This window comes from Eumetopias jubatus, unplaced genomic scaffold, assembly GCF_037043125.1.
Source record: "Eumetopias jubatus isolate StellerSeaLion01/CBP00866 unplaced genomic scaffold, mEumJub1_p1.0 scaffold_11, whole genome shotgun sequence".
Lineage (NCBI taxonomy): Eukaryota > Metazoa > Chordata > Mammalia > Carnivora > Otariidae > Eumetopias > Eumetopias jubatus.
The window spans coordinates 46189612-46203293 of NW_028274817.1; the positions used below are offsets into that span (position 1 = coordinate 46189612).

The 13682-nt window shown below is 43.3% G+C and overlaps 1 protein-coding gene across 2 annotated transcripts in view; it reads left to right on the forward strand.

Moving 5' to 3' along the window:
• Window positions 1-2774: 2774 nt before the first annotated feature.
• The window catches only part of TRMT2B (tRNA methyltransferase 2B), a 44196-nt gene continuing 33288 nt past the window's right edge, over window positions 2775-13682 (forward strand). For both annotated transcript variants that reach the window (XM_028095793.2, XM_028095796.2), the window contains exons 1-4: window positions 2775-2999; window positions 9286-9545; window positions 10243-10297; window positions 13484-13618. In XM_028095793.2, the coding sequence (XP_027951594.1) occupies window positions 9325-9545; window positions 10243-10297; window positions 13484-13618 (411 nt within the window). In that variant the 5' untranslated portion in view covers window positions 2775-2999; window positions 9286-9324. The remainder of the gene's footprint in view (window positions 3000-9285; window positions 9546-10242; window positions 10298-13483; window positions 13619-13682) is intronic.

Genomic DNA, 13682 nt, shown 5'->3' on the forward strand with positions numbered 1-13682 from the left:
TTGTGTATTCTTTCGTTGTGAGTCTTCCCATGGGGTCACACAATTTAGAGGGCATGGTCTGTGCATCTATTCCTCTCAGCCTCTAACACAGTCACACCTGAAGAATGTGGTTAATGGAAGTGATTTTAATACATTTATTTCTGAAAGCTAATGCCGTAGCCTCTCAGAAATCTCCTCTGGACCAAAGTGAGAATGACAAATTTCTAGAAACTTCACGTTGTGATTTGGTTTGCTGATAACCAAGTTAAGCAAAGGTTATCTTGGCCTCATCTCTTATTTAATTTAACAATATTGCTTGTCACCTCTGACATGTCCATTTATTGACTTTTCCAGTTGAAGAGTCTAACCTTTTATTTATTATGGGATATTTCTTGCCCCTCTTACAAATGTGATGATTTCTCTTTTATAGAAGAACATGCTTTATCAGATTAAATAAATATAACAGAGTTAATGGCTAAATAATTACATTATAGCTTCCTTAATTTCTTTTCTCTCTTTACCCTTCAGGGTTCTGCCTTCTCAAATGACAAACTTTCTTTAAAGCAGTTCACTTGGATGCTCAGAACAGGTGGGGGTGGGGGTGAGTGAAAATATGCCCTTTCCCTTTCAAGTAGACAAGGGGAGGAGTCAATTCAATTCATCAAATATTCATTGAGCTCCTATTAGGGCACCAGGCTCTGTGCTAGGCACAACAATAAATGCCAAGATGAGAAATGATAATGGAGCTGAAGAGCATGGGAAGAAGAAGAAAAGGGAAGAAGAGGTAGAGGAAGGACTAGAGCTGGCTATCTGCATAAAAGGGGACTAAAAAAAAGAAGAGAAAGGGAGAAGAGAACCAAAGGTGCATTCTCCAGTCTGGTCTCACTTGATAGCAATGTGCAAGCCTAGAAACCTGAAGCAATGGTTTTAGTTCAAATAATGCTTAAGAACCATTAGAGTGGTTAGGAAAGGCCATGAATTGAGGCAAACCTTTACCTGCTCAAGCCTTTGGAATGGGGAGTAAAAGATCTATCTCTTTTTTTAAAGGGTATATATGCATGTGTGTGCATGTTTGTGTACATATACAGTATATAAAATTATTTTTGGATGATAATAGCTAACAATGAGTGTGTGCTTACTCTAAATACTTTACGTATATTAACTTATTTACTCTTTATCACAACCCTGTGAGGTAGATGCAATTATTATGGACATTTTTTTCAGATGAGGAAACTGAGGCACTGAGCAATTAAGTAAGTTGCCCCAGTTCACATAGCTTATATCTGGCAAGTCTGGGCTTTGAACTTTGGTCTGGCTGACTTAATATCTGCTGTTATTTGTGGTACTTGGCCATGTTTAACCTACTGCTGTACTTACTAGGGCTAGTGCACTGCCTTGCACATAATAGGCATGTTATACTTTGAATAAATAAATAACTGAAATGTTAGCTATAAAGTGCTTTCCACTAAAGTCCAATTACTATTAAATATAAAAATTAAGTGTCATTAAATGTGGACTTACTATTTTAATTTTATTAAAAACATTTTTTTTTTTTTACAGCACACACGTGTGCATACTTCAACATTCTCTTACTCATTTGGCTGGGCTCCTGACCCCTCTAAAAATTAGAGGAATCACTGAATGTAGTCCAGGAGCTGGTAGATGAATTAGTGGTATCTGATATATTTTTGGAGTAGTGTTGTTGTGTTGGCAGGGTCCGGAACCAATGGCCAAGAGAGAATTCTTGAGATGTCTTCGGTGCAAAAAGGTGGTTTTATTAAAGCACAGGACAGGACCCATGGGCAGAAAGAGCCGCTATAGCCTCGGGATTGTGAGGAGCAACTGATTATATATACTTTGGGGTTCAGGGAAGTAAAGATAAGGGAAGTTCCAAAAGGATTTTCATATGCTAAAGAAGACTCACAAGATACTGGAGGCCTTGCTATTGTCAAACTAAGGTTGTTTTTGCCTCTAGCAAGGCATTAACTTTAAGACAGTTGGGAGCTTTGTCATTGGGCGGCAGGTTATAAGGACATTTAATTTTACCTACGTTTCCTTCTGCCTTTCTTTCCCACATCAGTATCTAGCCTCCTGTCTTTTGAAGTTGAAAAACAATTCTTGCCCTGAGGATTTAGTAGCCCTGCGTGGGATCCACTTAAGAAACCACATTTACGGGGCGCCTGGGTGGCTCAGTCGTTAAGCGTCTGCCTTTGGCTGGGGTCAAGATCCCAGGGTCCTGGGATCGAGCCCCATATCGGGCTCCCTGCTGGGCAGGAAGCTTGCTTCTCCCTTTCCCATCCCCCCCCCCCCCCCCGCTTGTGTTCCCTCTCTCGCTGTGTCTCTCTCTGTCAAATAAATAAATAAAATCTTAAAAAAAAACCCAACAGGTTTACCTTGTCATAAGAATGTAACACTTTTCTGTAGCAATATAAAATAGAGGGAGAACGAACGCCTGAAAAACCCTAGGGCTCCAAAAAGGGCCGACTTTTACAAAAAGTTGCGATTTGAAGAAACCACCCTACCCTTCATCTCCCAATCTTCCAAGCCATCATGGATCTGAGCCTATAATTTTGGTTGAGTTAAATCGCAAGCACCCCTGCGATGGGTAGCGCTATTCACGCTGTAGTTCCAATTTCTTCGTGATTTTTGAGGTTTATCCAGGTCCGCCAATGGGACCGGGAGAAGAGCAGGCGGTGGGCGGGGTCGCTAGGAGGGAAGGAGTGGGGACCTTGGGGAGAAGCCTTGGGGCGGGGAGGGGAGGGGGCAATAGGGCGTTGAGTGATTTGGAGGAAGCTGTCTAGAGAAGCGCCCGGTTAGGGTAGAGAGGAGAGCTCCCCGAAACTGGCTGTCCGGGGCAGGCCCGGCTGACCCGCGCCTGGGAGGAGCCCCGCGTCCCGTCGCGCCTGCCCCGGCCTGGCTGCGTGTGCGTCGGGAGTCGAGCCGCCGTGCGCACCAGGAAGTGACTCGCCCCAGCGGCAGAGATCCAGGCCGGCCGCTGGCTTTTTCGTTGGCCGCCTCAGGTTTGTAAGAGGGTTTATTGGTTGCAAAGGTATGGGGGGGGGGGGTACGTGGAGAGCTCGGAAAGCCCGACTGAACCCGTACTGAAGAGAAAACTGCTTAGCGAGCCAGTCCGCCTGCGTGGCGGGGAATTGAGGAGGCCGGCGGAGGTGGGGGACGCGCGGACCTGACCTATGTTGGCTGTGCAAGGTTGCGGCCAGCCCTGCGTCCGCCCGTGCTGTGACCTCAGCCCTCCCTTGGCCCAAGTTCAGTGATAGTCTTTCCCACAGACACGGTGGATAGAACTTGCCCGGAGAAGAGGGGGATGGAGGGGCTGGTGAGGGGCTCTGGTGGGGGAAGGACCTGATGGAGCGTGCATTGCAGCGAGGACTCAGCAATACACCTTTATGTCCATCTTCTCTAGCCAAGAACCGTGTGTGGGGCCAGGCCAGCTGAAGGAAGGATGAACAGAGAGTGTAAGCAGGACCCTTGTCTGGGGGTTAACATTTTGCTCCAAGAAGCTCTTTGGCCCCACATGGATCAGACCTACCACATAGTCTCAGATTGGAATCTCTGAGCATTTCAGGCAGGTTAGTTATTCCAGCCCTAGAGATTTAGCCTTCCTTCCTATCTAGCAGCTCTGGACCCTGAGTCCCTTTCCGATTAATTCCTATAGGAGAAACTGAGCAGATGTCACACACTTTTTTTTTTTAACCCAAGCATTTATTTTAAAACAGGAAAACCTCTGAAAAGAAACTAGTCTTTTCTGTGGGCAGTTGCCCCCTCTGACATCAAGAAACAAAGAAACATAATTCACTTTGGTATTATTATGCTGCCTTGAAAAATATATTTCACTTCAGAAATTACTAAATATGATGAAAGGGTCTTTACCAGGAGCGGTGACCGGTTGGCAATAGTGGGGTCCTATTTTAGACCAAACCTGATAATTTGGAGGAAGAAACCTAGATGCACAAGAGCCTACTGCTGGGATACAGGGCAAGTAGAACACAGTCCTGGTGGCATTCACCAGTGAGAGGACCCACACACTCAAAAAAAGTCTGAATGTTGTGGGGTACAGATAGTTGTCTTCAGCCCTCAGCTCCCCTGTCCCTCCTCTGCCAACGCCTAAATGGGCCTGCAGCACACCCTCCCCCTGCAGTCTGCCCCCATTCTGCCCATTCCTTATTTTTTGTCTCCTACCTCTTCACTCATTTCCTCTCTCTGGCTTTTGCTTTTCTTCATATCATATACGTACTTCTGTCTCACTTTAGAAAAATGTTTATCACAGATCACACACTTTTGATAGTATTCATAGGTGGTCCGGGGCAGGCCTTAAGCTCACCACACTCCAGCAGGCACTAATGCAGAATGTTATGAAAGTTCTTTGGTTTGTGTTTTGTTTTATAAGTTTCCCACATAATTTTACTTATCCTAACGGCACTCACAGGCTTTATTACATTTCGCCAGTTTTGCAGGTCAGACACGTCGAGGCATGAAGAAATCAAGTGATGCGCTTCGAATCAGAGCCTAAGGAGGGGCAGTGACACATGTCAAATGCCTACTGTGTTAGGTGCCATCCTGAGCACTTCATATATTTGAGCTCCTTTAATTCTTTTTTTTTTTTTAAGATTTTTCTTTATCAGAGAGAGAGAGAGAGAGAGAGAGTGAGCACAAGCAGGGGGAGTGGCAGGCAGAGGGAGAAGCAGGTTCCCCGCTGAGCAGGGAGCCTGATGCCGGCCTCGATCCCAGGACACTGGGATCATGACCTGAGCCGAAGGCAGACACTTAACCGACTGAGCCACCCAGGCATCCGAGCTTGTTTAATTCTTAGCATAACCTTGAAAGGTACTAGTCCTATTTTTATAGATGATGACGCTGACATTCATAGTGCTTTAAGTAACTTGCCCAAAGTCACATAGCTAGTGAGCAGCAGAGCTGAGATTAGAATATGGCTCCAAAGCCCATGTTCTTAATAACTTGCCTTTTCCTGGGAGTTGTGTAGAGGGTGCTATCTATTAACACCTCAATTTTGAGACAGCTTAAGTATGTTTTGTTAGAAATTTCTGAAGATCCCCTGCAAATGCTTCCATGTTGTGACAGTTATGTTCTTTAGTATTTTGTAAACACACAAAGTGGTATATGGGCTAAATACTATAGCACCCATACCAGCATCCTTTAAGTTACCCAGTGGTCACAGCATACTAATTTCTCAGTAATAAGAGGAAGCCATGGAAGAATCTCTGTTAATAAATCGGTTACATACATTGGAAGTGTGTGTGTGTGTGTATGTGTGTGTGTATGTATGTGTGCGTGTGTGTGTTCTGAATTAAGGTATGACTTAACATTGGGATGTAATCCAAGGTAGAGGACAAGGGCAAAAAGGTAATTTCACAGCTCATCATTAAGGTGTCCAGCCAAGTCCATTCACGTGTCCTTGGTACCCAAACAGGTTACACAGCAGTGATCAGACATCATAAAGTAAATAGGCACCAACACTGAGTCCTGTGTTGGAGGCAAAGGGATTCCTTCCTCTTTCCAAAGTGAGGCCCTCACCTGTTCTGACTCTTTCAGCTTTTGCCTTATAGTTACTCCTAATTGTCCTCCCCTCCCCCGCCCCATGCTCCCCTTTGTCAATATTGCCACCCCCACCCAGTCCTGTATTGTCTTTAAGCATCATGACAGTTAACTAAGTTTTCACCAGGTTCTGGGCACTGTGCTCAGAGCTTTACAAACATCAGCTCTATTTAATCTTCTGCTGGGTACTTTTTTTTTAAAAACATTTTTTTTAAGATTTTATTTATTTATTTGAGAGAGAGAGAATGAGAGATAGAGAGCACGAGAGGGAAGAGGGTCAGAGGGAGAAGCAGACTCCCTGCCGAGCAGGGAGCCTGATGCGGGACCCGATCCCGGGACTCCAGGATCATGACCCGAGCTGAAGGCAGTTGCTTAACCAACTGAGCCACCCAGGCGCCCTGCTGGGTACTTTTTATTAATTATCCTTTATTTAACTCTTATAACCACTATATGAGGTAGGTACTATTATTATCTCCACTTTACAGATGAAAAAAAAGGAAAGTCATGGGGAATGATTGACTTGCCAAAGGCCACCTAAGTAGTAAGTGGTGGAGTCAGGGGACCACTCAGGTCTGCCTAACTCTAGGGTCTCCATGCCTAAGATCTCAAACCTTCATTTGTCCCTCCTATCTGCCACTTACTCCTTCCTTATTTCACTTCTTTCTTTGGACTCTGACTTACTGGATATGTCGGTGTCTTACCTAAAAGCATCTTCCTTGGCCTCTAAGCTCCATGTTCTCCTGGGTCACCAGCATCTCTTCTTGTTCTCCAGATACTGTCTTTTTCCCAGGTGTAGTCATTGGTCTTTTGCTCTTCTCTTTACTGAAAGCTCCTTTTTTTAAAAAAAAAAAATCTTACCGCTTGTACTTATAGACACTCAACCAAATCTCTAACCCGGACCTCTCTCATGACTCATAGTACTGCTTCTCTACTTGTTAGATGTTTCCATTTGGATATTTTCCTTACCATTGCAAACACATGTCTCAAACATGAATTTGCTTTTTTTTTTAAGATTTATCTGTTTGAGAGAGAGAGAGAGAGAGAGAGAGAGCATGTGTGAGCAAGGGGAGGGGCAGAGGGACAGAATCTTCAAGCAGTCTCCCCGCTGAGTACAGAGGCCAATGCAGGGCCTGATCCCATGACCCATGAGACCATGACCTGAACCAAAACCAAGAGTTGGATGCCCAACACAGTGAGCCACCCAGGCGCCCCTGAACTTGCTTTTTTTCCCTCTTTTTAGTTTTTATTTTTTAATTAAATTCTTGATTTAGAACTGATTTAGAATTAGATCAGAATAATAGAATTTTATTAAATTCTTGATTTAAATTCTTTATATGTTCAATTTAATTAGTTTCAGGGATAGAATTTAGTGATTCATCAGTTGCATATTAAAACCCAGGCTGATTACTTCAAGTGCCCTCCTTAATGCCCATCACCCAATTACCTCTTCCCCCTACCCACCTCCCCTCGAGCAACCCTCAGTTTGTTTCCTAGAGTTAAGCATCTCTTATGGTTTGCCTTGCTCTCTATTTTCATCTTATTTTGTTTTTCCTTCCCTTCTGTTCATCTGTTTTGTTTCTTAAATCCCACATATGAGTGAAATCATATGGTATTTGTCTTTCTCAGACTGACTTATTTCGCTTAGCATAATACCCTCCAATTCCATCCACGTCATTGCAAATGTTAACATTTCATTCTTTTTGATGGCTGAGTAGTATTCTGTTGTATATATACACCACTCTTCTTTATCCATTCATCTGTTGATGGACATCTGGGCTCTTTCCATAGTTTGGCTATTGTGGAACATTGCTGCTCTAAACATTGGGGTGCATGTACCCCTTTGAATCACTATGTTTGTATCCTTTGGCTAAATACCTAGTAGTGCAATTGCTGGGTCATAGGGTAGCTCTATTTTCAAATTTTTGATGAATCTCCATACTGTTTTCCAGTATGGCTGCATCACTTTGCATTTCCACCAATGGTGTAAGAGAGTTCCCCTTTCTCTGCATCCTCGCCAACATCGGTTGTTTCCTGTGTTGTTAATTTTAGCCATTTGGACTGGTGTGAGGTGGTATCTTGTGGTTTTGATTTGTATTTCTCTGATGTGGAGTGCTGTTGAGTGTTTTTTCATGTGTCTGTTGGCCATTAGTATGTCTTCTTTGGAGAAATGTCTGTTCATGTCTTCTGCCCATTTCTTTACTGGATTTTTGGGGTGTTGAGTTTGATAAGTTCTTTATAGATTTTGGATGCTAGCCCTTTATCTGATAGGACGTTTGCAAATATCTTTTCCCACTGTGTAGGTTTCTTTTAGTTTTGTTTACTGTTTCCTTAGCTATGCAAAAGCTTTTTATCTTGGTGATGTCCCAATAGTTCATTTTCGCTTTTGTTTGTCTTGCCTTTGGAGACGTGTCTAGCAAGAAGTTGCTGCGGCCAAGGTCAAAGAGGTTGCTGCCTGTGTTCTCCTCTAGGATTCTGATGGATTCCTGTCTCACATTTAGGTCTTTCATCCATTTTGAGTTTATTTTTGTGTATGGTGTAAGAAAGTGGTCCAGTTTCATTCTTTTGCATGTGGCTGCCCAATTTTCCCATCATCTGTTGAAGAGACTGTCTTATTTTATTTTATTTTATTTTATTTATTCATTTGAGAGAGAGAGAGAGAGAGCAAGAGCATGAACAAGAGGGAGGGTCAGAGGGAGAGGGAGAAGCAGATTCCCTGCTGAGCAGGGAGCCTGATGCGGGGCTCTATCCCAGGACCCTGGGATCATGACCTGAGCCGAAGGCAGATGCTTAACCAACTGAGCCACCCAGGCCCCTCTTGCTGTATCAGTTCTAGCAATTTTTTGGTAGAGTCTTTTGGGTTTTCTACATAGAGTATCATGTTGTCTGGTAAGAGTGACAGTTTGACTACTTCTTTGCTGCTTTGGATGCCTTTTATTTCTTTTTGTTGTCTGATTGCCGAGGCTAGGACTTCTAGTACTATGTTGAACAGCAGTCGTGAGAGTGGACATCCCTGTGGTTGAACTTGCTTTTCATTAACCTCCCTATTTCATCTTTATTTCTCTACATAAAGCCTCCATCAGCTCACTGTTGCTTTCATAATAAAGTCCATATTTTATTCAGGCATTAAAGTTCTTCCAGATCTCACTTTGATGTAACTTTTCAACCTCATTTCCTCTGTTCCCCAAAATGAATTACTGTTTTAGCCAGACTGGTCTAGCCATCTGTTTCAGCTCCCTGCCATCCTTTAAGTTCTGGTGCAAGGCTTACCTGCTCTGGGAAGCTTTTCCTGAGCATTTGTCAGGAACTAAGCACATTGTGTTATTTATTGTCATCTTTTTCTGCATCTGCACTTGATGTTCTCAATTAGATTGTAATCTTGTGTGGCACGGTGTCTTGCACATAGTCTAGCACGTACTAAATAGTAGTTGACTGGTTGGTTTTGGGTGGGAGGGTAGAATATAGAGAGGGACTAGCTATAGAAGTGTATCTAGAGTGTTGAACTCTTCCCTGGAGAACAAAGAGTATATTTTCCTCATCTTTTTATTTTGGGAACCTAAGCCAGGACCTGACATGCAGTAATTCAGTTCCATTCAGCAGGCCTGCTTTTACCAAGTGTTGACTCTGTGCCAGGCACTGTGCTCGGTGCTGAGCTTTTGTAAGGGTTTGTAAATGAATGCAGGGGTTTGGGAGTTGTGCTTCTGTTTCCCAACTTCTGTTTGTTCACTTTTCATGCAGGTGTTTCTGTGGTTTGCAGGGATTAAGAGAAGAGTCCCAATGCATAGCCCGAGATGTTTCCTCTCCAGGGTGGGTCTCCTCCCCAAACCAGGATCGCTCCCCTGGTGTGCCACAAAGCCTCCAGGTTGGTCACAGCTCTTTTTGGGCTCAGCATGTGAGGGAAACTTCACCGATGTGATACCCAAGAAGTGTCAAAGAAGACAGAAAAGTCAGAAGAAACCAAGCCATGTTGGACCACTTGATGGTTCCTGGCAGGAAAGGTAAGACCCAGGCGGATATTGTTTCCCATTAGCAAGTCTGAATCTCTGGGTCTCCTAAAATTCTGTATTCCTGATGTAACTAATGTGGCATTGCAAGGGGTCAAGGGGGTGCCTGAGGTAGGATACCCAGGGCAAATTTGAAGACACCTGAAGAATGTTGGTGGAGATGCTTTGTGATGGCATATTCTCCTTGCCTCTAAGTATGTTTTTCACAGAAATGAGATATTAAACTGGGACCTTGTCTCTATAAAGGTCCAGGGCAGGTATGCTGAAAACCAGGAATCCAGAGAGCGATCAGATGGCTTACAAATGAATAGTCCCGTTGCAGCCATGCAAACACAAATATACCTCATTTTATGCAACAAATGTATTTTCTAAATCAAATTATATTTTAAAAGCATTAGGGAGGTGAGCTATTTAAAGGAACCCAACAGTGAAGCCTTTTGTAATATGATTAATTACCTCCTGATAAATCTGGATTTTTCTTATATTAAGTTTGCCCATCTGTTCTGCTTTGTTAAGTAGACAGCACCAAAATGGGCTCTTCTCCCAGACTGTATCTCCCCAGAGGCATGAGAGTTAGGTTTTCTGAATAAGTAAAATGCCAGAGAAAATGGTGGCAGGAAGTACTTATGCATAGTAGGTGCTCAGTACATATTTATATAATGAATGAAGTGCCTGAACTATTTTTTTTAAGGCTGGCTGATGTTGTGACGCCACTCTGGAGGCTGAGCTATGAGGAACAACTCAAGGTTGGTACCCAGCTTATGTTTTCACTCCGCAGTTCCATCAGGGGGAATGGTGCCAGACTTGTAGGGAGCTTGACTGGACAGCTCTACCCAGATCCCCCAACAGGTGCTTAAAATCAATATGCTAATGAAAAGCTTTTTTCTTTTGTTTTTTTTTTTTAAAGATTTTACTTATTTATTTGAGAGAGAGAGAGCATGAGAAGGGGAGGGTCAGAAGGAGAAGCAGACTCCCTGCTCAGCAGGGAGCCTGATGCGGGACTCAATCCTGGGACTCCAGAATTATGACCTGAGCCAAAGGCAGTCGCTTACCAACTGAGCCACCCAGGTGCCCTGAAAAGTTTTTTTCAAATGTATTTAGTTTTTTATATTAACATATACTGTATTATTAGTTTCAAAGGTAGAATTTAGTGGTTCGATAGTTGCATATAACACCCAGTGCTCATTACATCACATGCCCTCCTTAATGCCCATCATCCAGTTACCCCATCCCCCGCCCCACCTCCCCTCCAGCAACCCTCAGTTTGTTTCCTAGAGTTAAGAGTCTCTTATGGTTTGTCTCCCTCTCTGGTTTTGTTCTAATTTTATTTTTCCTTCCCTTCCCCTCTGTTCATCTGTTTTGTTTCTTAAATCCCACATATGAGTGAAATCATATGGTATTTGTCTTTCTCCGCCTGACTTATTTCGCTTCGCATAATACCCTCCAGTTTCATCCACATCAGTGCAAATGGCAAGATTTCATTCTTTTTGGTGGCTGAGTAATATGAATCTGAAATTTTAACTTTACACCTGTTACGTCTTCCAAACTCTGGAGACATACTGGGAAATGCCTGTTTCCTTTCTCCCTTGCTTTTTTGTTATTCTCCGTATGTGTGAGTAGCAAGTACTCTTGCTGCTTTATACATAGCTGCACTTTACAACCCAGTAGCCACTATAGCTACATGTGGCTATTTGATTTTAAATACAGTCAATTCTGCTGTAATGCTTGTTTTAAAAACACAAATTTGTTCCAAGGGATTGATAGATTTTTTTTTATTTTTATTTATTTATTTTTTTTTAAAGATTTTATTTATTTATTCATGAGAGACAGAGAGAGAGAGGGAGAGAGAGAGAGAGAGAAGCAGAGGGAGAAGCAGGCTCCCAAGGAGCAGGGAGCCTGATGCGGGACTCGATCCCAGGACCCTGGGATCATGACCTGAGCCGAAGGCAGACGCTTAACCATCTGAGCCACCCAGGCACCCGATAGATTTTTTTTTTTAAAGATTTATTTATTTATTTGAGAGAGAGAGAATGAGAGAGATAGAGAGCACGAGAGGGAAGAGGGTCAGAGGGAGAAGCTGACTCCCTGTCGAGCGAGGAGCCCGATGTGGAACTCGATCCCGGGACTCCAGGATCATGACCTGAGCCGAAGGCAGTCGCTTAACCAACTGAGCCACCCAGGCGCCCCAAGGGATTGATAGATTAAGGAACAATTTGAACATAATGCAAATTTCACGTTGGCTTAGCAGTGATTTCTTTTTTTTTGTCCACGAGAAACACCAGATGAAAGAAGCAAACTGTACCCAGCAGAACCGTGCTGCATAAGAATGCATAAAATGAACACGCACACATGCTTCAAGCATCTACAGGTTCCCGCAGTTCACTGAGTGTGGTATGAGCCACTCTCATCCACGTCTGCTGCTAGATCTTTCTGTGTGTGACACATAACCCTCCTTTCACCACTTCAGGATCATTCCCAAGTGGACAGCCACTTCCACAAGCAAACTTCAGGTCTTTGTCAGGGTAAAGTGCCATTCTTATTGTAGTATCTATCTATAAATTTCTTAACCTTTTATTTTTTTTAATTTTTAATTTTTTATTATTTTTTTAAGATTTAGTCATTTGAGAGAGAGTGCACAAGCAGCAGGAGGGGCAGGGAGGGGGAAGCAGGCTCCCCACTGGGCAGGCAACCTGATGCAGGACTCGATCCCAGGGCCCTGATGCAGGGCTCAATTCCAGGACCCTGAGACCATGACCCAAGCCGCTTAACCAGCTGAGCCACCCAGGCGCCCCATTTCTTAGCCATTGAGTGTGGAAAACTATTACTCTTTTTGTTAGGTTCCTATCCTTTCTATGTGTGATACTATAAAGTTTTGAAATGTTGTGTGCCTAACCCCATTTTTCCCATGAGCCCTGTGATTTTTTTTTTTTTAATTTTAATTCCATGGGGCACCTGGGTGGCTCAGTCGGTTAAGCGTCTGCCTTCGGCTCAGGTCATGATCCCTGGGTCCTGGGATTGAGCCCCACATCGAGCTCCCTGCTCCGCGGGAAGCCTGCTTTTCCTTCTCCCACTCCCCCTGCTTGTGTTCTCTCTCGCTGTGTCTCTCTCTGTCAAATAAATAAAATCCTTAACAAAAAAAATAAAATAAATTTTAATTCCAGTATAGTTAACATACAATATTAAATTAGTTTCCAGTGTACATTATAGTGAGTCAACAATTCTAGTTGTTAGTGCTCATCAAGGTAAGTGAACTCTTAATGCCCTGTGATTTCTTTCATGTGATTTTGCGTAGCATTGCGTAGAAATGCGTATGTTCTGATATAGCAGAGGCAACTAACTATATACATTAACTAAAATTAAATGAGATTAAAAATTCAGTTCCTGGGGCACCTGGGTGGCTCAGTCGTTAAGTGTCTGCCTTCGGCTCAGGTCATGATGATCGAGCCCCGAGTTGGACTCCCTGCTTGGCGGGAAGCCTGCTTCTCCCTCTCCCACTCCCCCTGCTTGTGTTCCCTCTCTCGCTGTGTCTGTCTCTGTCAAATAAATAAATAAAGTCTTTAAAAAAAAATTCCATTCTTCTGTCACATGAGCCTCATTTCAAGTGCTCATTAGCCACATGTGACTAGTGGTTACCATATTATATGGCATATAGTACCAACATAAAACATTTCCATTATCACAGCACTGACCTATAGCTTGGGTGTTCAATCTGAAAGACCGGTTAAAATGAAGAGCTTACACAAGAGCTCACTTTTAACCTTTCTCCCAATACCTTCTTAGGTCTATTGCTGTCCCATCATTATGGGTTCCTTATCTGCTAAGACCATGACCCAAGATTCTGTGGGACAACCTTCTCTTTTCCTCTTTGTTTTCCATTTTTTGAGGTGATACTGCATAAGTCTCTTTGTTTAATTACGTATATTCTTTTGTAGGTAAAATTTGAAGCTCAGAAGAGAATTTTACGGAGACTAGAGTCTTACCTCCAAAAACTCAATGGAGTCAATGTGACAACATCTGCACCCAGAGCTGAGGGGCTTTCTTGTCTTCTCCATCCTATTATACCCTCTGTAAGCCACTACTTCCCTATCCTTTATCTACTAAGTCCCCTTAATAGCTAATAATATCAGCCAG